We start from the raw sequence: 26,403 nt of genomic DNA, 5'->3' as shown, positions 1-26,403 counted from the left end.
AGGTCATGCATGGATCTTGACATATGCATAATGACCTGGAAGTATGGGAAGCATTGTATATATCCGTTACCCCTCTTGGAGCTTAGTCAAACCTACAGAAAGACATGCAGCTCAAGTAAGCCTACACCAAAGTTAAACAATTGCATAACAGGTTGATACTAACAGAGTTTACATCTACATTATGATATCAGAGCCAGTATTAGGGTTTGATGTTACCCTTGTATCCGAGCAATATCGACTTCAATTTAAATTACATAAACAGAAATGACGGGGAAACTCGTGGAAAAACAATTAGAACAATTAAAGGAAATAATAGGAAAATAAAAATAAAACCTTTTCAATATCTAGACAGGATTGCTGCTAAACTGAAAATAAAACATAATATGAATCTATAATGTCCATAAACAGCAACAGTAATTCTCAAATTAAGTATCAGTTCTAAATTCTCTTTCATCGATCATGGTTGAGGCGGTGGAAGCGCTGAAGAATCTGGACGGAGATCTGGAAGATCTAACAGGGCTGGGTTTTCAGGCTGGCTTGCTGAAGGAAGTTGCCGGTCTTGAGATGGTTAGGCTCGTAACATCTGGTTCTATGGCTGAGTAAACACGTATATCTTTCACATGGACCCAAGACTTGTGGTCCAGTAGTTTGCAAGGTGTAAAGGTCATTGCCACAACCTTGGGGGATCTAACATCATTTGGGCCAGGATAGATTTTGAAGACGTACTTGTGGTGTACAAAGTGGGATCTTTTCATGTCTTTATTCTAGGCATACACCATCATAATCAGTCCATCAAGAGCCAGAGGCTGGCAAAGGAATAAGCAAAATAACTGTATGCTTGAATGATACATTGCTATATCTTAGTGGGCATAATGCGGTGTGAATTGAATAGACATGAAAGACAATGTCAACATGGAGAAAACAGTGTTAATTAGGTGCAAAAGCAAAAGGGAACCCAGAAGGGTTCAATAATGAAAAGCCAATTTACATAAATGCAAGACAGATTGGTAATTATTACAAAGGCATGATCAAATAACAATGGTAAAGTATATGGAACAAAAGAGAAGATTAAAAAAACAATTAGAATTTAGAGATGATGGTAAATGTTCAACTATTGATGTATGGAGGGCAATGCATCGCAATCTATCGCCAATAGATATGGAATCTTCACCTACGATGACTACCATTCACCAAGGGTTGAGCCCTCAGCTGCAGGAGGCCAGCAGGACTTACGAGTTAGATGATTCAGAAAGAAGGGTAGAGGCCAAAGCTTTGTGTAACTCCAGCAAGTGGAGAGCCTATCTCTTTTGCTCATGGACCAATTGATGCATCTGTCGAAACTCACGCTGAATAATGTCTCGTTTCTCACACCAGGTAATGTTGGGGTCTGTGCATCTGTCTTTTAATTTAGCGATTCTTTGGTGCAACATAGCCTTCAGATCAGATACATTATCGGGTAGCTCTTCTTTGCTAGCAGTCGTCTCCTCCATCTGGGGAAAGGCAAAACTTAAACAGACCAGTAGTGCAATTTATGTGGTTAAGTTATTGAAAGAAGTCAGAATGCTAGGAGGAGGGTCGTGGGTATAAATGGGGGCCAGGAAAGAGGCTTGGTAAGAAACAAAGCATTGAAAATGAAAAATTATAAAAATCCAAAAAAAAAAGATAAAATATATATAAAAAAAATAGGCTTACATACAGAAATAAAAGAAATTGAAAATAAAAATAAAACAAAATATTATACATCTGAATTGCAGCAAGGCATATTCAGATGGCAATGCAAGAAAAAGGTTCCTCGAAAAAGACAAATGGAAGAAAAAAACATTAAAAAGTGCAGCCACTTGATTGACCTTTTCAATCAGTCAAAGAAGTAGGGAGAAGCATATCGCTTTAAGACAAAGCCACCACATGGTAAGAGTTAGTTGAAGCAAGGTGTTAGTTAAATACACAAAGCATAAATTCCAGGACCGTTGCACCCAAATAATCTACACCAGTTTGTCTCACAATCACTCGCAGTGAAAGACAGACAGATAAAAAAAGCAATAGTTGGGGTTATTGTGATTACCTGTTGTAAATAGAAAGGAATTAAAAAGTGGAGTGCATAATTTTCCTTATTCATGTCCGAAAGCTTCACCAATTCTCTGTTCAAGAATACTACAAATTGTATGATCAGCGCAAAATGCTCCCCCAAATGGCCAGTTCAAGGGAATATTTCTCGCATTCATTCCATATAACAGATAATGGTTATTAAATATTTCTTCTTTCTTAGACAAGGAAATAATGAAAAGCTTTCAGATGTCACATATATCATAGAGAGATTTCAAAAATGAAGGCTTTATATTAATAAAAAAAAATTAAAGAAGTGAATGTCACATCAATTTATACAGCGCAACAGTTAAAGCAGAAAACATTTTAACAATGAGCAATATACAGCTTTTATTTAAAAGGGATCTCGTATAAAGTAAAATGGCATAAATAAGTCAGTTCAGGTATATATATATAAATAGACATAAAATGAATATCCTCTGGGGATCGCTCACCCCTGCAGTTGATAAGGACTCCCCAGGGAAGGTATGCATAGAAACAACTAAATAACTTGCTGACTCAGTTAGGTCATTTGTATGGTACCATAAATATACACTTGAAATTAAACCAGGAGAAATATAAAATAAAAACATGTTACCTGCAATAGAAACAGAAACATCACACCAACACATATACAGAGAAATGGTTTCTGGATACTAAATGAGGAGCTGAGTACTATGAGTAACTGTGAACTACAAAATCAGATCGGGTTCGGAATACGCCTAGTCATTATGGACGGGTGGGGTGGGCGATTTTGATTTCTGGGCCAATGTTGAACTGGCAGAAGACATTTAGATGCATAATGTCCAATTTGACGGCAACGGAAACATGTCACACTAGCACGGCGATAGGGACTAGATTGGGAATCCTGGTTTCCAGCTTTAAGGCCTCTGCGATTGTCAGCATACCTGAATTGGGGGTTATGTTTTTCATAATCTGGCAAATCAGGGTAAACACGAGGGCAAGTAGTAGGTGAACTGGAACTAAGGATAACAGGGTACCTAGTGCCATGAGGAGAGGAAAGCAAATATAGGGTGGACGGGGTGCTAGAACTAGAAGGTGTGGAGGGGCTGATCTTAGAGGACATCTTAGCCTTCAAATCAGCAATCTGCAACATTGTGAGATTCCTGTGCAAAACCTGGTCCCGGCGGACCTCTCTTTGCCTATTCTCAATTTGTTGCCTACAATAGTGAAGGACATGTTCCCGAACCTGTGGCCATTCCATGTGTTGTAAACCTATCGTCTTATCTAGGTTCTTCCTGACCTTAGAGGGTAAGGTCTGTTTAAGTAAGTAATAGAATACAGGGAGAGCATTGTCTGAGTCAAATCTTTCCTCAATCTCATCATGAAACAACTGCTGCATCCTAATTAGGTAAGCTTCAATCAGTTCTGACCCCACCTCCCATCGTTGTGAAGTGATGACGGAGAAATCTTTCTGGGCAGGGAAGGAAGTACGTATCTCTTGAAACAATTTTTCTTTAATCACTGTCAAGGGGGCACTATCATACTGATTCTCAGTCACAAGTTCAGCATAGCCTGCTTGTGTGAACAAATCAGTGATGCTAGCATGGGCGGTCCTGCCCAATATGGCCTTCATATTTCCTACTGAAAGAGCTGTCCCTAGAGTGGCCTGTTGTAGTTTTAGTAGCCACTTGTTCCCTCCTTTAGTAATATTCGGGAGTCGCAGAACAAGGTCATTCAGCTCAGTTGCAGACAGGGGAGTAGTAATATACTCTGTATGAGGAAGACCAGCTGACATTCTATTCAGCAGGGGGAAAAGATTTGCAGCTCGGGAAAAGTTTAGCACCCTCTCCCCAGGAGGGGGTGGTGTGAGGGTGATCATATTGATTAAAATATCCAATGGTGGAATTTCAGCAATGATCTAGAACGTAGGTAGATAACTGTGGGCTAGAGCAAATATACATGAAACCCAGGCCTAGAACCAGTGGTTTGAAGCCATAAGTTAAGGACGGGACAAAATAAGTATCAGTGATAGTTGTATAGTTGTATAATAGTGAAAATAAATTATATAATAATTTTTTTCAGAGCCGCTATAGAACCCGATTTTGAACACAGTCCTAGGACCAAGGTTTCAGAGAATACAGTAGAATTATGAAAAGAGCTAGGGGCGGTACGCCAATAGTTTACAAGAGCATGCGATACTCACGTGTCTTCTATTATACTCAAATTCTGTGTAGGAGGTCTAAAATATAAATGATCAGTCGGCATAAAGATCTACATACTAGTCGACATACAGAGGAGAGGTATAGATAATTCATATTAAGATAAAGGTAAAGATAAGAATATACGCTAGTGTGTATGCAACTATGTATAAATACTGCCTTCCAGGGTAAGCCTCTGGTCAAGAGCCAAATAAGCGCCTCATCAACCACTCTAGTCAAGAGCCCACTAAACGCTTCATCAACCACCAGGAGCCAAAATACACGCATCCCCGGTGCCAGGAGCCACAATACACGCTCACTGGTAGAGCCCTAAATCAGGGAGTGCACCCATCAAGGGATTCAAGTACCCGTGAAAAAGGTACAGTGAATCCGGAAGGCAGTAACCCAATGAGTTTTCACGTGCTAGGAGCCTTAAACGCATCAAAAACGCATCAACTGTGACAAGAACCCTAAACGCTTCAACCAGCTCCCACTGGGTTTTCAATTAATCAAACTATAAATTTACGACCTCTGATTAGACTAGCTAGTAGGAAACGGTACAGAGGCGTCCCTCAGGAGTACCGGTGCTACAGGTTCTAGCCTAATTGGAAAAGAGGCAAGTGTTATAGACTTTTTTGTTTGTTTTTTTTTAAATGAAAACCGGTCCGAAATCTTTTCAAGCCCGATGTTCACCTGCTTGAGTGTAGTGATGCCTTGATAACTGAGCCCACAGATCTGTTGTGGAGCCCCAATATTAAATGGGGACTGAGAAAGCCCACTAGCCCCAAAGAGAGCCTGTCTCTGCCTTCCTCTCACTGTGGGGGATCCTGGCAGGTGGCTCCAGTGTGAAGGAAACTCCTGAACCATGCTACAACCTAAATTCTGCGCTAACAAACCTCTTGAGCTGGTGCAATGGGGTTCTTATCACAGTCAGGGTAGTAGGAGCTAGTGGCACTGTTAACTTGCTAGCCCTCACATGCCCTATTTGCAGCCGATTGACATCCAATTGTAGCGATCACATTGAGTGTCCCCTCCTCCACCCTAAAGTTTTCTTGGCCTTGTCCCACCTGAAATTAAATATGACCAAAACCGAGCTTCTCATTTTCCCCCCCAAACCCACCTCCCCGCTCCCCCCGTTTTCTATTTCTGTTGATGGCTCTCTCATTCTCCCTGTCTCCTCAGCTCGAAACCTTGGGGTCATCTTTGACTCTTCTCTCTCCTTCTCTGCTCATATCCAGCAGACCGCCAAGAGCTGTCGTTTCTTTCTTTACAACATCCGTAAAATCCGCCCCTTTCTTTCCGAGCACTCTACCAAAACCCTCATCCACACCCTTGTCACCTCTCGTTTAGACTACTGCAATCTGCTTCTTGCTGGCCTCCCACTTAGTCACCTCTCCCCTCTCCAGTCGGTTCAAAACTCTGCTGCCCGTCTCATCTTCCGCCAGGGTCGCTTTACTCATACTACCCCTCTCCTCAAGACCCTTCACTGGCTCCCTATCCGTTTTCGCATCCTGTTCAAACTTCTTCTACTAACCTATAAATGTACTCACTCTGCTGCTCCCCAGTATCTCTCCACACTCGTCCTTCCCTACACCCCTTCCCGTGCACTCCGCTCCATGGATAAATCCTTCTTATCTGTTCCCTTCTCCAGTACTGCCAACTCCAGACTTCGCGCCTTCTGTCTCGCTGCACCCTACGCCTGGAATAAACTTCCTGAGCCCCTACGTCTTGCCCCATCCTTGGCCACCTTTAAATCTAGACTGAAAACCCACCTCTTTAACATTGCTTTTGACTCGTAACCACTTGTAACCACTCGCCTCCACCTACCCTCCTCTCTTCCTTCCCGTTCACATTAATTGATTTGATTTGCTTACTTTATTTATTTTTTGTCTATTAGATTGTAAGCTCTTTGAGCAGGGACTGTCTTTCTTCTATGTTTGTACAGCGCTGCGTATGCCTTGTAGCGCTATAGAAATGCTAAATAGTAGTAGTAGTAGTAGTCTTAAGTTGTGTCTCCTCCTGGCCTCTTTTGCGCTCTTACCATTAATTCCTTCTCACTCTCCCAAATACCTAATCCGAGCTGGTTTTTTTTTTTTTTTTTTTTAAAGTTAACTTGTTCCAAAGAGGGGACTGCATGTTTTTTTTTAAAATCCTACAGAAGCGGGTGGGGGTGGGGGGAGGAGATTAAAAAGTTCTCCATGGGAGCTCTGCCAGCCAGCCACACCGAATAAAAAGCTCATAGGCCAAAGGTTGGAGCTACAGAGGATCTGGAGCCCTCTGGCTCCACCACTGCAAAGGTCCATGGACTGACCCCCTGTAAACAAGCACTGGCCAAATGACTCTACCAATGGGCCACAGGCCAGGGACTGTGCCCTGGGGATTCAAGCCTTCCTCAAATAACACCTGACAACATTGGATATTTCTTATAGGATTTTTGCATACTGATCACAGAAATGGGATTAAAGTTTCTGTAACATATGGTTTTCCAGCAGTATGCAGAAAATTGTTACAACATGTGTCAATATAACTAATAAATAAGCACAGTTCAGTTTACATATAATGTCATGTAGCCCTATTTTCATGTGTTGCTTCTAGGAGAAGTTGATGAATAGGTAGTTAAACCGGAAATGTTGCTGAAATCTATTAATCATTTTCACTGCTACATTTGCGTTTTTTTGTCTGAAGGCACAAAGAACTATGACACCACTGGTGAAGGCGGTGGACTGTATTAAAGTTGGTGATCAAGACAAAAGCTGGACTCCATATTTGTTGTACATCATGTGCAGTTAATTACTATAGCTTTTGCAGACAATTTTTTCAGTTTGTCATATTAAATTAGGGAGTGTGTTGTCGCTGAGGATTATCTTGGTATCTGATAGAAAATTCATTGAAGGGCTTAACATAATAACTTTATTTTATCAGCATTCAATTTCATACGATATTTTAAAGTCCAGCTATCAATAGCATCTACACGTTCTTCTACTTTAGATGTACTGTCAGCAAACATGCATAAGGAGGAAGAATAGATTGGAATGTGAAGAGTGATATCATCTGCATATATGTACTGTTTAAATCCCCCCCCTTATAGACCTCTTTCTGACTCCGTCACACGGGGGACTAAAGGTACTTATTTCATATATCAGGTTCTGTATAGTTTCTCTAACCTCCATTGTCACCCAATCACAAGGGGGTGGCATTAGGAGCCGTAATTGAAAACTAATTCCCATAACTACTGCTTTCTGTCCAAAACTGAGTGTCACTTGTATGTGATCTACCTTGTAGGCTAAATGTTAGGTAAAGAGAAGATAGAATCAATAAAAATAGAGACAGAGATAGGTTTAGATAGATAGGTACATTTTATTTCTTACCCAAACACAAGTCTTCAAGTTGATACAAATACAGACATCAGATTCTGGGTTTATCTGCACAGCGCCCTGCCGTCTGAGAGAAGCGTTGGGGAGGAGTTCCAAACTAAGGCAAAATCTCCCCTCTTTTATACTCTATCTTCTCCATAGAAGTGAATGGTGAGATACCTAGCTCCTAATATTTCGCAATTTCTGAGAGCATACTTTCCCATGCGGTCTGCTGTCTGATGTGCCCACCTCCTTCCGTTCTCAGCTACTGCTAATTATCAACATGTTTTGGGAAGCGTTGAGATAACAGTTTCACATCTTCCGGCTGCAATACTTTTCATACTTTTCATACCTTTCATACCATCTCATGAACTCTGTATTACCTCTGTATCATTGTATACCAAAACTAATAAGCTCCATTTTATTCATCTGATCTTTCATTCTTTCATTACAGGTGCTGTATTTGATTTAAAAATTGTACCAATTTGTGGCAGGACTCATTGTTCAGACCTGCTTTTTGCAGATTCTCAAATATTAAATCATTTACTTGTTCTTTGGCCTAGTCAGTACTTTTTCAGTTGTTTTAGGCTGCATAGCTTTACCCATCACTATTCCAGTGGTAGATCTAAAGCCAGGCCATATATTAACATTCCCCTCTTCACCCTATCCCATAGGGTGACACCAGGGTTAACGTACCTTGGTACCATCCGTTCCAGAAGGTATTCTATGAGGCCATCAAATTATCTGAGTCTTAAGATCAACTGGTACAATTTGTTTAGTTTTCGGTTGAGACTTACTCAAACCTGTAGCGAGAAATGTTTTTATGAATGGGACTAATCCATGAGCTCATTTACAAAATCCCATGAAATATAGGTATGCGGGTAATAGCAATTTCAGGTGGATCATACTAATAGGCTGTTTAAAGTTGTAGGTATTCAGAATCCTTAAACAGGTCGGGATGCCTGGACCTTACTAGTACTCATCATTGGCATCCAATCATGAGCACTAATAAGTGGATAGCAAGTATGAGGTTGCCTCATACAGCAAAAATGGTCAATCCTAGGAAAATTTATATTAACCAAGGTCATGCATGGATCTTGACATATGCATAATGACCTGGAAGTATGGGAAGCATTGTATATATCCGTTACCCCTCTTGGAGCTTAGTCAAACCTACAGAAAGACATGCAGCTCAAGTAAGCCTACACCAAAGTTAAACAATTGCATAACAGGTTGATACTAACAGAGTTTACATCTACATTATGATATCAGAGCCAGTATTAGGGTTTGATGTTACCCTTGTATCCGAGCAATATCGACTTCAATTTAAATTACATAAACAGAAATGACGGGGAAACTCGTGGAAAAACAATTAGAACAATTAAAGGAAATAATAGGAAAATAAAAATAAAACCTTTTCAATATCTAGACAGGATTGCTGCTAAACTGAAAATAAAACATAATATGAATCTATAATGTCCATAAACAGCAACAGTAATTCTCAAATTAAGTATCAGTTCTAAATTCTCTTTCATCGATCATGGTTGAGGCGGTGGAAGCGCTGAAGAATCTGGACGGAGATCTGGAAGATCTAACAGGGCTGGGTTTTCAGGCTGGCTTGCTGAAGGAAGTTGCCGGTCTTGAGATGGTTAGGCTCGTAACATCTGGTTCTATGGCTGAGTAAACACGTATATCTTTCACATGGACCCAAGACTTGTGGTCCAGTAGTTTGCAAGGTGTAAAGGTCATTGCCACAACCTTGGGGGATCTAACATCATTTGGGCCAGGATAGATTTTGAAGACGTACTTGTGGTGTACAAAGTGGGATCTTTTCATGTCTTTATTCTAGGCATACACCATCATAATCAGTCCATCAAGAGCCAGAGGCTGGCAAAGGAATAAGCAAAATAACTGTATGCTTGAATGATACATTGCTATATCTTAGTGGGCATAATGCGGTGTGAATTGAATAGACATGAAAGACAATGTCAACATGGAGAAAACAGTGTTAATTAGGTGCAAAAGCAAAAGGGAACCCAGAAGGGTTCAATAATGAAAAGCCAATTTACATAAATGCAAGACAGATTGGTAATTATTACAAAGGCATGATCAAATAACAATGGTAAAGTATATGGAACAAAAGAGAAGATTAAAAAAACAATTAGAATTTAGAGATGATGGTAAATGTTCAACTATTGATGTATGGAGGGCAATGCATCGCAATCTATCGCCAATAGATATGGAATCTTCACCTACGATGACTACCATTCACCAAGGGTTGAGCCCTCAGCTGCAGGAGGCCAGCAGGACTTACGAGTTAGATGATTCAGAAAGAAGGGTAGAGGCCAAAGCTTTGTGTAACTCCAGCAAGTGGAGAGCCTATCTCTTTTGCTCATGGACCAATTGATGCATCTGTCGAAACTCACGCTGAATAATGTCTCGTTTCTCACACCAGGTAATGTTGGGGTCTGTGCATCTGTCTTTTAATTTAGCGATTCTTTGGTGCAACATAGCCTTCAGATCAGATACATTATCGGGTAGCTCTTCTTTGCTAGCAGTCGTCTCCTCCATCTGGGGAAAGGCAAAACTTAAACAGACCAGTAGTGCAATTTATGTGGTTAAGTTATTGAAAGAAGTCAGAATGCTAGGAGGAGGGTCGTGGGTATAAATGGGGGCCAGGAAAGAGGCTTGGTAAGAAACAAAGCATTGAAAATGAAAAATTATAAAAATCCAAAAAAAAAAGATAAAATATATATAAAAAAAATAGGCTTACATACAGAAATAAAAGAAATTGAAAATAAAAATAAAACAAAATATTATACATCTGAATTGCAGCAAGGCATATTCAGATGGCAATGCAAGAAAAAGGTTCCTCGAAAAAGACAAATGGAAGAAAAAAACATTAAAAAGTGCAGCCACTTGATTGACCTTTTCAATCAGTCAAAGAAGTAGGGAGAAGCATATCGCTTTAAGACAAAGCCACCACATGGTAAGAGTTAGTTGAAGCAAGGTGTTAGTTAAATACACAAAGCATAAATTCCAGGACCGTTGCACCCAAATAATCTACACCAGTTTGTCTCACAATCACTCGCAGTGAAAGACAGACAGATAAAAAAAGCAATAGTTGGGGTTATTGTGATTACCTGTTGTAAATAGAAAGGAATTAAAAAGTGGAGTGCATAATTTTCCTTATTCATGTCCGAAAGCTTCACCAATTCTCTGTTCAAGAATACTACAAATTGTATGATCAGCGCAAAATGCTCCCCCAAATGGCCAGTTCAAGGGAATATTTCTCGCATTCATTCCATATAACAGATAATGGTTATTAAATATTTCTTCTTTCTTAGACAAGGAAATAATGAAAAGCTTTCAGATGTCACATATATCATAGAGAGATTTCAAAAATGAAGGCTTTATATTAATAAAAAAAATTAAAGAAGTGAATGTCACATCAATTTATACAGCGCAACAGTTAAAGCAGAAACATTTTAACAATGAGCAATATACAGCTTTTATTTAAAAGGGATCTCGTATAAAGTAAAATGGCATAAATAAGTCAGTTCAGGTATATATATATAAATAGACATAAAATGAATATCCTCTGGGGATCGCTCACCCCTGCAGTTGATAAGGACTCCCCAGGGAAGGTATGCATAGAAACAACTAAATAACTTGCTGACTCAGTTAGGTCATTTGTATGGTACCATAAATATACACTTGAAATTAAACCAGGAGAAATATAAAATAAAAACATGTTACCTGCAATAGAAACAGAAACATCACACCAACACATATACAGAGAAATGGTTTCTGGATACTAAATGAGGAGCTGAGTACTATGAGTAACTGTGAACTACAAAATCAGATCGGGTTCGGAATACGCCTAGTCATTATGGACGGGTGGGGTGGGCGATTTTGATTTCTGGGCCAATGTTGAACTGGCAGAAGACATTTAGATGCATAATGTCCAATTTGACGGCAACGGAAACATGTCACACTAGCACGGCGATAGGGACTAGATTGGGAATCCTGGTTTCCAGCTTTAAGGCCTCTGCGATTGTCAGCATACCTGAATTGGGGGTTATGTTTTTCATAATCTGGCAAATCAGGGTAAACACGAGGGCAAGTAGTAGGTGAACTGGAACTAAGGATAACAGGGTACCTAGTGCCATGAGGAGAGGAAAGCAAATATAGGGTGGACGGGGTGCTAGAACTAGAAGGTGTGGAGGGGCTGATCTTAGAGGACATCTTAGCCTTCAAATCAGCAATCTGCAACATTGTGAGATTCCTGTGCAAAACCTGGTCCCGGCGGACCTCTCTTTGCCTATTCTCAATTTGTTGCCTACAATAGTGAAGGACATGTTCCCGAACCTGTGGCCATTCCATGTGTTGTAAACCTATCGTCTTATCTAGGTTCTTCCTGACCTTAGAGGGTAAGGTCTGTTTAAGTAAGTAATAGAATACAGGGAGAGCATTGTCTGAGTCAAATCTTTCCTCAATCTCATCATGAAACAACTGCTGCATCCTAATTAGGTAAGCTTCAATCAGTTCTGACCCCACCTCCCATCGTTGTGAAGTGATGACGGAGAAATCTTTCTGGGCAGGGAAGGAAGTACGTATCTCTTGAAACAATTTTTCTTTAATCACTGTCAAGGGGGCACTATCATACTGATTCTCAGTCACAAGTTCAGCATAGCCTGCTTGTGTGAACAAATCAGTGATGCTAGCATGGGCGGTCCTGCCCAATATGGCCTTCATATTTCCTACTGAAAGAGCTGTCCCTAGAGTGGCCTGTTGTAGTTTTAGTAGCCACTTGTTCCCTCCTTTAGTAATATTCGGGAGTCGCAGAACAAGGTCATTCAGCTCAGTTGCAGACAGGGGAGTAGTAATATACTCTGTATGAGGAAGACCAGCTGACATTCTATTCAGCAGGGGGAAAAGATTTGCAGCTCGGGAAAAGTTTAGCACCCTCTCCCCAGGAGGGGGTGGTGTGAGGGTGATCATATTGATTAAAATATCCAATGGTGGAATTTCAGCAATGATCTAGAACGTAGGTAGATAACTGTGGGCTAGAGCAAATATACATGAAACCCAGGCCTAGAACCAGTGGTTTGAAGCCATAAGTTAGGACGGGACAAAATAAGTATCAGTGATAGTTGTATAGTTGTATAATAGTGAAAATAAATTATATAATAATTTTTTTCAGAGCCGCTATAGAACCCGATTTTGAACACAGTCCTAGGACCAAGGTTTCAGAGAATACAGTAGAATTATGAAAAGAGCTAGGGGCGGTACGCCAATAGTTTACAAGAGCATGCGATACTCACGTGTCTTCTATTATACTCAAATTCTGTGTAGGAGGTCTAAAATATAAATGATCAGTCGGCATAAAGATCTACATACTAGTCGACATACAGAGGAGAGGTATAGATAATTCATATTAAGATAAAGGTAAAGATAAGAATATACGCTAGTGTGTATGCAACTATGTATAAATACTGCCTTCCAGGGTAAGCCTCTGGTCAAGAGCCAAATAAGCGCCTCATCAACCACTCTAGTCAAGAGCCCACTAAACGCTTCATCAACCACCAGGAGCCAAAATACACGCATCCCCGGTGCCAGGAGCCACAATACACGCTCACTGGTAGAGCCCTAAATCAGGGAGTGCACCCATCAAGGGATTCAAGTACCCGTGAAAAAGGTACAGTGAATCCGGAAGGCAGTAACCCAATGAGTTTTCACGTGCTAGGAGCCTTAAACGCATCAAAAACGCATCAACTGTGACAAGAACCCTAAACGCTTCAACCAGCTCCCACTGGGTTTTCAATTAATCAAACTATAAATTTACGACCTCTGATTAGACTAGCTAGTAGGAAACGGTACAGAGGCGTCCCTCAGGAGTACCGGTGCTACAGGTTCTAGCCTAATTGGAAAAGAGGCAAGTGTTATAGACTTTTTTGTTTGTTTTTTTTAAATGAAAACCGGTCCGAAATCTTTTCAAGCCCGATGTTCACCTGCTTGAGTGTAGTGATGCCTTGATAACTGAGCCCACAGATCTGTTGTGGAGCCCCAATATTAAATGGGGACTGAGAAAGCCCACTAGCCCCAAAGAGAGCCTGTCTCTGCCTTCCTCTCACTGTGGGGGATCCTGGCAGGTGGCTCCAGTGTGAAGGAAACTCCTGAACCATGCTACAACCTAAATTCTGCGCTAACAAACCTCTTGAGCTGGTGCAATGGGGTTCTTATCACAGTCAGGGTAGTAGGAGCTAGTGGCACTGTTAACTTGCTAGCCCTCACATGCCCTATTTGCAGCCGATTGACATCCAATTGTAGCGATCACATTGAGTGTCCCCTCCTCCACCCTAAAGTTTTCTTGGCCTTGTCCCACCTGAAATTAAATATGACCAAAACCGAGCTTCTCATTTTCCCCCCCAAACCCACCTCCCCGCTCCCCCCGTTTTCTATTTCTGTTGATGGCTCTCTCATTCTCCCTGTCTCCTCAGCTCGAAACCTTGGGGTCATCTTTGACTCTTCTCTCTCCTTCTCTGCTCATATCCAGCAGACCGCCAAGAGCTGTCGTTTCTTTCTTTACAACATCCGTAAAATCCGCCCCTTTCTTTCCGAGCACTCTACCAAAACCCTCATCCACACCCTTGTCACCTCTCGTTTAGACTACTGCAATCTGCTTCTTGCTGGCCTCCCACTTAGTCACCTCTCCCCTCTCCAGTCGGTTCAAAACTCTGCTGCCCGTCTCATCTTCCGCCAGGGTCGCTTTACTCATACTACCCCTCTCCTCAAGACCCTTCACTGGCTCCCTATCCGTTTTCGCATCCTGTTCAAACTTCTTCTACTAACCTATAAATGTACTCACTCTGCTGCTCCCCAGTATCTCTCCACACTCGTCCTTCCCTACACCCCTTCCCGTGCACTCCGCTCCATGGATAAATCCTTCTTATCTGTTCCCTTCTCCAGTACTGCCAACTCCAGACTTCGCGCCTTCTGTCTCGCTGCACCCTACGCCTGGAATAAACTTCCTGAGCCCCTACGTCTTGCCCCATCCTTGGCCACCTTTAAATCTAGACTGAAAACCCACCTCTTTAACATTGCTTTTGACTCGTAACCACTTGTAACCACTCGCCTCCACCTACCCTCCTCTCTTCCTTCCCGTTCACATTAATTGATTTGATTTGCTTACTTTATTTATTTTTTGTCTATTAGATTGTAAGCTCTTTGAGCAGGGACTGTCTTTCTTCTATGTTTGTACAGCGCTGCGTATGCCTTGTAGCGCTATAGAAATGCTAAATAGTAGTAGTAGTAGTAGTCTTAAGTTGTGTCTCCTCCTGGCCTCTTTTGCGCTCTTACCATTAATTCCTTCTCACTCTCCCAAATACCTAATCCGAGCTGGTTTTTTTTTTTTTTTTTTTAAAGTTAACTTGTTCCAAAGAGGGGACTGCATGTTTTTTTTTAAAATCCTACAGAAGCGGGTGGGGGGGGGGGGAGGAGATTAAAAAGTTCTCCATGGGAGCTCTGCCAGCCAGCCACACCGAATAAAAAGCTCATAGGCCAAAGGTTGGAGCTACAGAGGATCTGGAGCCCTCTGGCTCCACCACTGCAAAGGTCCATGGACTGACCCCCTGTAAACAAGCACTGGCCAAATGACTCTACCAATGGGCCACAGGCCAGGGACTGTGCCCTGGGGATTCAAGCCTTCCTCAAATAACACCTGACAACATTGGATATTTCTTATAGGATTTTTGCATACTGATCACAGAAATGGGATTAAAGTTTCTGTAACATATGGTTTTCCAGCAGTATGCAGAAAATTGTTACAACATGTGTCAATATAACTAATAAATAAGCACAGTTCAGTTTACATATAATGTCATGTAGCCCTATTTTCATGTGTTGCTTCTAGGAGAAGTTGATGAATAGGTAGTTAAACCGGAAATGTTGCTGAAATCTATTAATCATTTTCACTGCTACATTTGCGTTTTTTTGTCTGAAGGCACAAAGAACTATGACACCACTGGTGAAGGCGGTGGACTGTATTAAAGTTGGTGATCAAGACAAAAGCTGGACTCCATATTTGTTGTACATCATGTGCAGTTAATTACTATAGCTTTTGCAGACAATTTTTTCAGTTTGTCATATTAAATTAGGGAGTGTGTTGTCGCTGAGGATTATCTTGGTATCTGATAGAAAATTCATTGAAGGGCTTAACATAATAACTTTATTTTATCAGCATTCAATTTCATACGATATTTTAAAGTCCAGCTATCAATAGCATCTACACGTTCTTCTACTTTAGATGTACTGTCAGCAAACATGCATAAGGAGGAAGAATAGATTGGAATGTGAAGAGTGATATCATCTGCATATATGTACAAGCTTATCTGTGAGTTTTTAAGGCCTTTCCAAAGGAACTCATTAAAACATTTGTAAAAAAATTGGTGAAAGTGGAGAACCATGAAGAACTCCACATCTAGCTGACCATGAGTGAGATTAGGAGTTTTGTTGTGTCGTCTTGTATGTTCGACTTGAAAGAAACCTCAAATACCAACTGAATATCTTTCCAATCATCCCATTTTCACTCAGCTTGTAGTAAAGTTATATGATCAACCATATCAAATGTGTTTGATAAGTCAAACTGGAGTATTATCCCCTGATGTCTTCTATTTAGTAGGAGCCTAATTTCATTTTCCACTGCACCAAGAAGAGTTTCTGTTCTAAAACCCTTCTGGAAACCAGGTTGGGAGACGTGTGAAATGTCATACTATTCCGAGTATTCTGTCACCTGAGTAGCTACAAGAGCCTCTAACACCTTGGTGAACAAAGGGATATTTTGCAACTGGTCTATAATTGGAAAGGTCTTGTATTTTTTATTTTTTGTTACATTTGTACCCCGCGCTTTCCCACTCATGGCAGGCTCTATGCGGCAGGCAATGGAGGGTTAAGTGACTTGCCCAGAGTCACAAGGAGCTGCCTGTGCCGGGAATCGAACTCAGTTCCTCAGTTCCCCAGAACCAAAGTCCACCACCCTAACCACTAGGCCACTCCTCCAGATGGATTTCTAAGGATTGGAGTTGATAAATTACCTTGAAACTGGATAGAAATTGATCTGCGTTAAAAATAAGTACATAAGTAATGCCATACTGGGAAAAGACCAAGGGTCCATCGAGCCCAGCATCTTGTCCACGACAGTGGCCAATCCAGGCCAAGGGCACCTGGCAAGCTTCCCAAACGTACAAACATTCTATACATGTTATTCCTGGGATTTTGGATTTTTCCAAGTCCGTTTATTAGCGGTTTATGGACTTGTCCTTTAAGAAACCATCCAACCCCTTTTTAAACTCTGCTAAGCTAACCGCCTTCACCGGCAATGAATTCCAGAGTTTAATTACACATTGGGTGAAGAAAAAGTTTCTCCGATTTGTTTTAAATTTACTACACTGTAGTTTAATTGCATGCCCCCTAGTCCTAGTATTTTTGGAAAGCGTGAACAGACGCTTCACATCCACCTGTTCCACTCCACTCATTATTTTATATACCTCTATCATGTCTCCCCTCAGCCGTCTCTTCTCCAAGCTGAATAGCCCTAGCCTCCTTAGTCTTTCTTCATAGGGAAGTCGTCCCATCCCCGCTATCATTTTAGTCGCCCTTCGCTGCACCTTTTCCAATTGTACTATATCTTTCTTGAGATGCGGCGACCAGAATTGAACACAATACTCAAGGTGCGGTCGCACCATGGAGCGATACAACGGCATTATAACATCCTCACGTGGGGGGGAGGGTTTAGGGTTTGAATTCTGACCATTCAGATGCCAGAACAAACACCACAGAGGCGACCTGGTAGCCGAAGGGTCATAAGAGTGAAGGCCCTTTGCAGCATCTTACAATGGAGGGCATAAAAGTTCCAGCCAATAAGAAGTTTGGTGTATAGTTGATACCAAGAGGTTAGGTATTGGGATACCGGCAATTTGGTTCTCTGGAGGGTATGGAGCAGTTGTATGTCGGCAGTGTTGAAGCGTTATGAGATATACTTTATTATATGTGTCTGAGTGTAGGGAAGGGGAAGGGTGATGGGGTGAAAATGTAAAATGCATTGGAACATTGTTATGAGTTAGATATACTATCTTTGTGGTTTGATTTGTGATTATGTACAAGTTTTACGATGCTCAATAAACAGATTTAAACATAACATCCTCATACCTGTTTTCCATACCTTTCCTAATAATACCCAACATTCTATTCGCTTTCCTAGCTGCAGCAGCACACTGAGTAGAAGGTTTCAGTGTGTTATCGACGACGACACCCAGATCCCTTTCTTGGTCCGTAACTCCTAACGTGGAACCTTGCATGACGTAGCTATAATTCGGGTTCTTTTTTCCCACATGCATCACCTTGCACTTGCTCACATTAAACGTTATCTGCCATTTAGCCTCCCAGTCTCGTAAGGTCCTCTTGTAATTTTTCACAATCCTGTCGCGAGTTAACGACTTTGAATATCTTTGTGTCATCAGCAAATTTAATTACCTCGCTAATTACTCCCATCTCTAAATCATTTATAAATATATTAAAAAGCAGCGGTCCTAGCACAGACCCCTGAGGAACCCCACTAACTACCCTTCTCCATTGTAAATACTGCCCATTTAACCCCACTCTCTGTTTCCTATCCTTCAACCAGTTTTTAATCCACAATAGGACATTTCCTCCTATCCCATGACCCTCCAATTTCCTCTGTAGCCAGAAACCAGCCTAAAAAATAGGAGGCAATCTTAATAGTTATATAGGACAACAATCCAAGTCACAACATGAAGAAGGAAGCTTATTTAGCAGAAACCTAAGCTCTTCCAGTTGTACTGGAAGGAAATTTTCCCAAACTCTTATCTACTGAGATGCTTGCTGTCACATTGTCATTCGTTGCGGGCAAAAACGTTATTGGTCCATGATTTTTTTCACAACTATCAGCTTGACCTGATTTGTCTCACTGAGACCTGGCTAAAACCTGGATAGGAATCATACCTTTTTGAGTTTCTACCTCTAAGTTTTCAAATTTTCTGTTCCTCCCGTTCCTCTAAACAAGGTGGAGGGATTTCTGTTCTATTGCTGTCTTTTTTCACTGTCTCTGAACTATTCCCTTCTTCTTTTTTTTTGTATCCAGAGGTTCTTGATCTATATATTTCTGTTCCTTTTTCTATTTGGAGTCTTTTATCATCCTCCGTCAATTACTGTGGATCTAGAGGACATGTTAACTCAGACACTTTCGGATATTTCTGTTAAGTTCCCCAGTTTATCCTTGGTAATTTCATTGTGCATGTTGATTCCTCTATGTCTAGATCAGCTTCATTTGTCTTTTCCTCACAGATCTTGTTTTTTCTCACCTGGTTCCTTTTGCAACACATGTTGCTGGTCATACTCTTGATCTTGTACAGCTTTTTCCCTTCATCATTTTTCCTATGTCCCCTTGTCTTGGTCTGATCACGTCCTTGTTTTTCCTTTAAGCCTTATTTTTTCTTCTCTTTCTGCCTCAAGGAAAACTGCTGCCACTCCTAGCTTCTTTTCATCTCGTGGTATTACATCTAATATTCACTCATTGGATTTGATCTTCTGTCCTCCTTTCTCATCTAGTCTCCCTAATTCATTTTTTCTCTCTCACTTGAAGACTAGGTTATAGGCTGGTTTGCTAGCCTTAGAAAGGTTGCTGAATCCTTTTCTCAGTCTACATCTAGTTCAGCTCTTTTATTCCTAAATCCCCATGGTATAATCTAGAACTCAGATCTTTCAAACTATAGTTCAGATGTGCCGAATGTCTCTGGCATAAGCGCCGTACCCCTGAAGCAAATTTTCTTGATAAACGAGAACTTTGCATTTATAATGCCCAGCTCAGTACAGCTAAGAAATCTTATTTTCAGGAGCTTTTGAAATCACCAGTTAACCCTTCTGAAACTCTTTATAGACTTGTCTCAGATCTTACCATCCAACGCTGTAATTTAGATTTGTCTCTGTCCCCTTTTGCTGATGTTCTTGCAGCTGCATTCTCACTAAAGATTTCTTCACTTTTAGCTTCTCTTCCTCAATCTTGGTTTGACTTCTTCAATTATATTATTTCCTCAGACCAGTGATCAGTACACCTCTTCTATTTCTTCCTTTCCATCTCTTTCACTGTCTTCTCTTAAATTGTATCTTTCCTGTGCCAAATCTACTTTTGTTTCGCTGGATCCTATTTTGGCCAGTTGGTACTCTATTCCTTTTCATGATCTTCTGCCCTGTATTTTTGATATGCTGAGTAATAATTTGTCTTCTGGTACAGTTCCATCGTGCTGGAAACGTGCTTCAGTATGTCCTGTTCTGAAAAAACCCAATCTCAACCCTAGTGGTCCTGCTGATTATCATCCTATTTCAAATATATGTTTTCTTGCTAACTGCTTGAAAGACCTGAACCATAATTCTGTAAAGTGTTCTGATATTTTCATTCTTAATTTCTGAACTTTCTGGCTAAAGGTTTAGCTACCTGCTATAACTATTCTATGGACTTTATTGCTTAATTAATTTGTCCTGTGAATCTATAATGTGGTGTACTTCTGTGTCTTCTAACTCAGACCCAAAAAAGACAAAAAAAACCCCTTTCTCTCCCTTTCTGCCTAGCAACCATCATCCAATCTATTGTTCCGGGGTGTTGTGGATTTCTAATTGACCATCATTACTGAGATAGGTGAGGGGGGAGGCTGGGAGAGGCGAGGGCATGTGCTATGGGTGCCGTTTCCCACCATTAGAAATAGTGGCAGCCATCTTAATTTACATAAGGTGGTCAGTTAGGCTACTTAACCCCTAATTGCCTGCAGGGTTAACAGGCTATCTATAATTCTATCTTCTGTCACTGCCCCCCTGATGGAGAACCCAAAAAATAAAAAACCAAGGTTAAGTAAAGGAAGTGGTAGTAGCAGTAGCCGACCCTTTCAAGAGACATGGACCGAGATGTATGGCATTATAGGAAAAAATGGCAGATCATTTTGCGTTGTATGTACTGAAACGTTAGTAAGCAGAACGTGGAATATAAATAGACATTTTGAAACTAATCATTCCCAGCGCTTGAAAAAAAGTGAGGCTGAAAGGAAGGAATACATTTCCAGGCAGCTACACTTTTATAAGAGCCAATCTAATTCCATCCTTAAATTTGTAAAAGGTTCTACAAATTTAACATCTGCAAGTTTGAACATTGCTCACTCCATAGCTCAGCATGGAAAAGCACTCAGTGAGGGAAAATTTATTAAAGAAACTCTCCTAAGATGTGCACCAGTTCTATTTCACGTTATGCAGAATAAAGATGCAATTATTAAGAGAATATCTGAGTTACCACTCAGTAGAATTATCATAAAAGACCGAATAATGAGACTGAACACAAACGTGCAACATCAATTAAAGAGAGACATAAGTAATTGTAAATATTTTTCGATCTCTCTTGATGAAACTACTGATGTCATATCACATGCTCAGTTGGCCATTATTGGTCGATATTCTGATGGTCTCACAATGAGAGAAGAGTTGATAAAGTTAGTATCAGTGCCAACAAGTACTTCAGGAAGCGAAATATGTAAGGTTGTTATACAAACATTCCGTGACCTAAGCATTGATATCTCTAAAGTTGTGTCAGTGATGACAGATGGGGCACCAAACATGGTGGGGAAAAAAGTCGGATCCGTCAAATTGTTTACGGAAGCTATTGGACATCCGATTGTGCCTTTTCATTGTATTATCCATCAGGAGGCTTTATATGCCAAGGCAGGATTCACCGACTTAAACGACTTAGAGGCAGATGCACTAAAGCTAAATGAGCCTTTAATGACCCTCCAACGAGGAAAATTTGATCCGTTGCATGCATCAAAGGGCTTTTACCGAGGAAGCCAGCAGCTAACGAAAACGGAATGGAGATGAGCAATTAGTGTGAAAACCCCATTGAAACGACATGCACTAACCTTTTCCGATTGCCTTTACGCAGGAAAAAGGCAGGAAAACTAACGAGAGGTCTGGACCTCTCGTTAGGACAGCTCTGTGCCAGGAAAAATCATTAAGTGAAAAAATAAACAAACTTTGAGCCAATCCCAGCGCATTAGCAGAGCTAAAAGCGCTGTGATTGGTCCAAAGGACGTCAGAAAACACATCAAATAAAAAAAATAAAAAAAGGATCGGGAGGGGGCAAGGGCGCTCATCAGGAGTGTCCTGTATGGACAGCCTTGCCCCCCCCGCTGCTCCCCACTTTCCGCCGCTCCCCCCCCCCCCCCCGAAAAAGCAAAATGCTAGCTGCCCCGGTCCCCCTCCCTTCCTGTTCCTGTGTTCTGCAGAGCTAACTCCGCCTCCCGTCATTCTTCTGCCCCGTGCCCCGCCCCCGCTGCCCCCCCTGAGGTCGACTACGCCGCTCCCCCCCTCCACCGAGACCCCCCTCCCTATTAACGACCCGAGCAGCGCCTCTCACCTCTTTCAGAAGCGCTGCACGGGCAGGAAGATCTATTGTGTTGGTTGTAGTCTCCATGACGTCTCTTCTTCCCTGGCCCAGGCCCCGCCTCCTTCTGACGGGGCACGGGGCAGAAGAATGACGGGAGGCGGAGTTAGCTCTGCAGAACACAGGAACAGGAAGGGAGGGGGACCGGGGCAGCTAGCATTTTGCTTTTTCGGGGGGGGGGGGGGGGGCGGCGGAAAGGGGGGAGCAGCGGGGGGGGGGGGGGGCAAGGCCGTCCATACAGGACGCTCCTGATGAGCGCCCTTGCCCCCTCCCGATCCTTTGTTTTTGGATTTTGCTGACCGGGTAGCCACGTGTATTTGTTGTGGCTTTTTTTTTTTGTTTGTTTTTACGTTTGCAGCATGCGCAGAGCAGCCAGCAAAACGCTTGGCTGCTCTGCGCATGATTTAGGGGCCGATTACCGATGTGTATTGTGATTCTTTGATACATTGTACGTTTGAATACCGATCTGAGCATGTGTGACTTTTTTTTTTGGTGCATTCTTCGTTTTTTAAAAATCGTTAGGGACTTTAACGATTTTGATTTTTTTACGTTTGGTTGCTGCATCTGCCTCTTAATGTCAGTTGTTACAAAAATAGTTAATTTAATAGCTGCTCGCCCCCTTCACAAGCGAGAATTTTCTGCACTTTTACTGGATGTTGATTCCACCTACAGTGGACTGCTGGTGTACAATAATGTAAGATGGCTGAGCCGAGGCAAAGTTCTTGAGCGCTTTGTGGAGTGCTCTGAAGAAATTAAGGTATTTCTTGAGGATAAGGATCTGGGAAACTTTCCTCAGCTCAATGATAAGTGGGTCAACACCCTGATGTTTTTTACAGATCTCTCTGTTCATATTAATGAACTGAACTTAAAGTTACAAGGTTTTGGCAAAAGTATTGACATTATGTTTGGATACATAAAAACTTTTGAAAGTAAACTTAAAAATTTCAAGCGAGATGTAGAAACTAAAACTTATAAGTATTTTCCTCGAGTAACAAAGTATTTTGAGAAGGCCAGTGCAGCTATACAAAATGAAATGGAACCCTTGCATATAAAGTACCAGCATGTTTAGACTTGTTACTTGACAGTTCAGTGATAGATTTAATCAATTTAGAAGCCTAGAACAGACCATGAAAATAATTAAGTATCCTGATGTAGTAGTCTACAGTAGTTTGGAATTAAATGGTTTCCAATGGATGCAAATTGATGATTTGGAGATGCAACTTGTAGAATTTCAAGACAGCATCTGGGCTCAGGTGTTTGTCGACTTGAGGTCAAAGCTTGAGAATCTGGAAAGGTGCCGCTTGGAGAGTCAAGAGGAGTGCTACTACGAACAGGAAATTTGGAGTGCCTGGAACCGATTACCAGACACTTTTAGCACCCTGAAAAATATAGCAATGGCTTTACTCACAATTTTTCCCTCTACGTACTTTTGTGAAACCTTATTCTCAGCGTTAAATAATATCAAAACCAACAAAAGACACAGATTGACAGATGACGTTAGTAGCGCTTGCTTGGGCTTGAAGTGTACAAAATACCAACCTTCAATTGAAGATTTAGCCAATGAAATTCAGCAACAAAAAAGTCACTAATAGGCAGGTTAGTTAAAGAATTCCCCCTCCCCCTCACTTATCTTAGTCCACGGCACCCCATACAAGTTAAATAATATCAAGGCCAACAAAAGAAACCGACTGACAGATGAACAAAGAAATCACTAAGCAGGTAAGTTAAATAATTAGTTTTTGGTTTATTAAATACAGTTATATATTACAATTATACATATTATGGTTTTTTTTCTCGAAGTGAAAACCGAGTTATGCTCGGTTTTTTGGCGAATTTTGACACACCAAACTCAAAAGGTTGCCTATCACTGTTCTAGATACTTATCTGCTTCAGATAAGTACCTAGAAGAGTTTGAATATAAATGGACTTTATGAAAAAATTGCTAAAAAGTGAAAAATAAATATTGGAGTTTTTTTTAGGACTAATGAAGAAGTAGGGCAGGTCATTAGTCCAAGTTTGATTTTAGACGTGACCTAAGTCACTGAAGTCCTTTTTCCTCTTTGAAATTTTCTACAGCAAATTAATTGTTACGTGCTAAGAATATAAATAAAGTGCCAAGGTGCTAAAAGGGCCTGTTCCTCTTCTAGAGGTGTATATTCTTGAGTATTCAGGAGCCAGCCCCCCATATGTCTAAGTAAACATGCCAAATTATAAGTCCTAATATTTGGTATTTCTAATCCACCCACCCTCCAATTGCCGTAGAGATATTGTAACTTTAATTTGGATCTCTTCTCCCCCAACAAAAACACCTGAGTAGTGCATTTAATTGCTTAATATCTTTTTGTAATAAATGTATTAATATGGTCTGTAATACATAAAGCCATTTAGAAAAATAACCATTTGATAATAAACTAATTCTGTAACTCAGTGACAAGGGTAATGTCTTCCAAACCATGAAATGGCATTTAGTGAGTGCTAGTAAGATGTGAATATTTAGAAACCCAGTAGTTTTCATATCTACCAGCATTTGTATCCCCAAGTAGTGAAAGGACCCCTCCGCCCATCTTAGTGGAAAGGAATCTCCCCAAGTTTCTCTTAGTCCTTCTCCAATAGGTTTAGAAATTTTCAAAACAAAGCCCGAGAAGTCCTGAATTCTACAAAGCTTTCCATCAAAGTGGGCAAAGATTCATGTGGATTAATCACATGCAGTAATAGATAATCAGCAAATGCTATTTTAAACTCCACGGAACCCAAAGGGACCCCTGTTACTCTGGGTTTCCTTGTATTTCTCCTCAATAAAGGGTCTAATGTTAGCACACAATAGGGGTGAGAGCAAGCACCCCTGTCTTGTCCCTTTAGAAATTGCAAAAGTATTTGAGTAATGACCATTAACCTATAAACACGCTCTTGGTGCACTATAGAGAGCTCTCACCGCAGAAGCAATCCTACTTTTGTCCCATAATGTGCCAAGGTGTTAAACAGGTGATTACAATTTTTAATGAATGTGCAGCCCTAATGTTTACATATAAAGCAAATGTAGCTATTGTATTTTAGAGGTGAAGCTATGAAACTAATGTATCTTATAGATGAGGGATGTCAAGGGAGTGGAATAGAAGCAAAATTGTTGAATTAGCCTTGTTTTCTTGAATGAAAACTGAAGTATTATAAGTATTTAGAAATCACGTAATACTCCCTAACTTAAAGGAGAGGATTCAGGTGCAAGTTGCCTGCTTTTAGACAAGTATTTCTAGCAGTTTCTTAGTGTTTATTTTGGAACGATCGGTTCTATTCTTTGATCAGTATCTAGTAAAAGCATTTTAAAGGTAACAAAATATGTATCATATGCTTATAGTTTAAAAGGAAAAACTAAAGTCTTTTTTATATACAAATAGTTACTGCATGAAAATTCTACCAGTATACTTTTATTTTTACTCATCACTAAATCTTTTTTTCTTACAGTGACAGGACCCCTTTCTGAACAGCAGATTGCATATGTTTCCAGAGAAACCCTACAGGTATTTGAAAATTCAAACTCTCAGTATGTACTACATATCAAAACTATGTTTATATTTGAGACTGCTCTATGCAGAAATAATTTTATTTGATAGTACTGTGGCAGAGTAGCTGCCTGTGCCCAGAAACAACTAGAAAATGTTTGAGCATATGTGCATCTTCCGGTGGAATAGTAAGCACTTCAGTTTTATTTATTTATTTATGTGTTAAATGGGCAAGTTTCAGGTATCTCTTACTTCTTGCAGTTAATTACTTTTTTTCCTTCCTCTTTTTTTTTTTTTTTATTTAAACATCCCTGTTTCTTTTTTTCCCTTTCGCAGATCTATTGAGTTTGATTTTACTTACCCGTTGTTTTAGATATTCAAGGACAAACCAAGTTTCAAATGGTGTTTTATTTGTAATAGTTAAGTGGGCATAAGAATGGTCACAAGATTTGCCTGCTCTGCCTTGGTTGGAATCATGATGAGGAAAATTGTTATAGCTTCCACAGGATGTCTCCAAGTGTTTGTTCCAGTAAGTGGTGAAAACTGATAGCATGTCAGCAAAAGACTGCCATGAAGAAGAATAAGCAAGTAAAATTGCCCATTTCTCCCGTCTCATTCCTTGCGTGGCCTTGTATTCCTTTTTCTCACCTCTGTACTCGCCATCATTCTCTCGCTCATCTCATTGACACCCCCCCCCCCCCCAATGGCCTCTTCTACATGGCTCCACCATGCCCAGCATCTCCACACCTCTTCCCTCCCTATACCCCTGTAGCCTTCATCTCCTTTCCCTCTCTCGCCTGCAGCACTGTATT

At 40.8% G+C, this 26,403-nt stretch overlaps 1 protein-coding gene across 3 annotated transcripts in view; it reads left to right on the top strand.

The window, feature by feature from the left end:
• The window catches only part of MAP4K3 (mitogen-activated protein kinase kinase kinase kinase 3), a 363,843-nt gene that overhangs the window by 71,944 nt on the left and 265,496 nt on the right, over nt 1–26,403 (top strand). For all 3 annotated transcript variants that reach the window (XM_030195906.1, XM_030195907.1, XM_030195905.1), the window contains exon 5: nt 25,554–25,609. In XM_030195906.1, the coding sequence (XP_030051766.1) occupies nt 25,554–25,609 (56 nt within the window). The remainder of the gene's footprint in view (nt 1–25,553; nt 25,610–26,403) is intronic.

Source organism: Microcaecilia unicolor, chromosome 3 (assembly GCF_901765095.1).
Source record: "Microcaecilia unicolor chromosome 3, aMicUni1.1, whole genome shotgun sequence".
NCBI classification, from domain to species: domain Eukaryota; kingdom Metazoa; phylum Chordata; class Amphibia; order Gymnophiona; family Siphonopidae; genus Microcaecilia; species Microcaecilia unicolor.
Note: the sequence above shows the minus strand (reverse complement) of the source record. Positions and strands in the feature narration are given on the sequence as shown.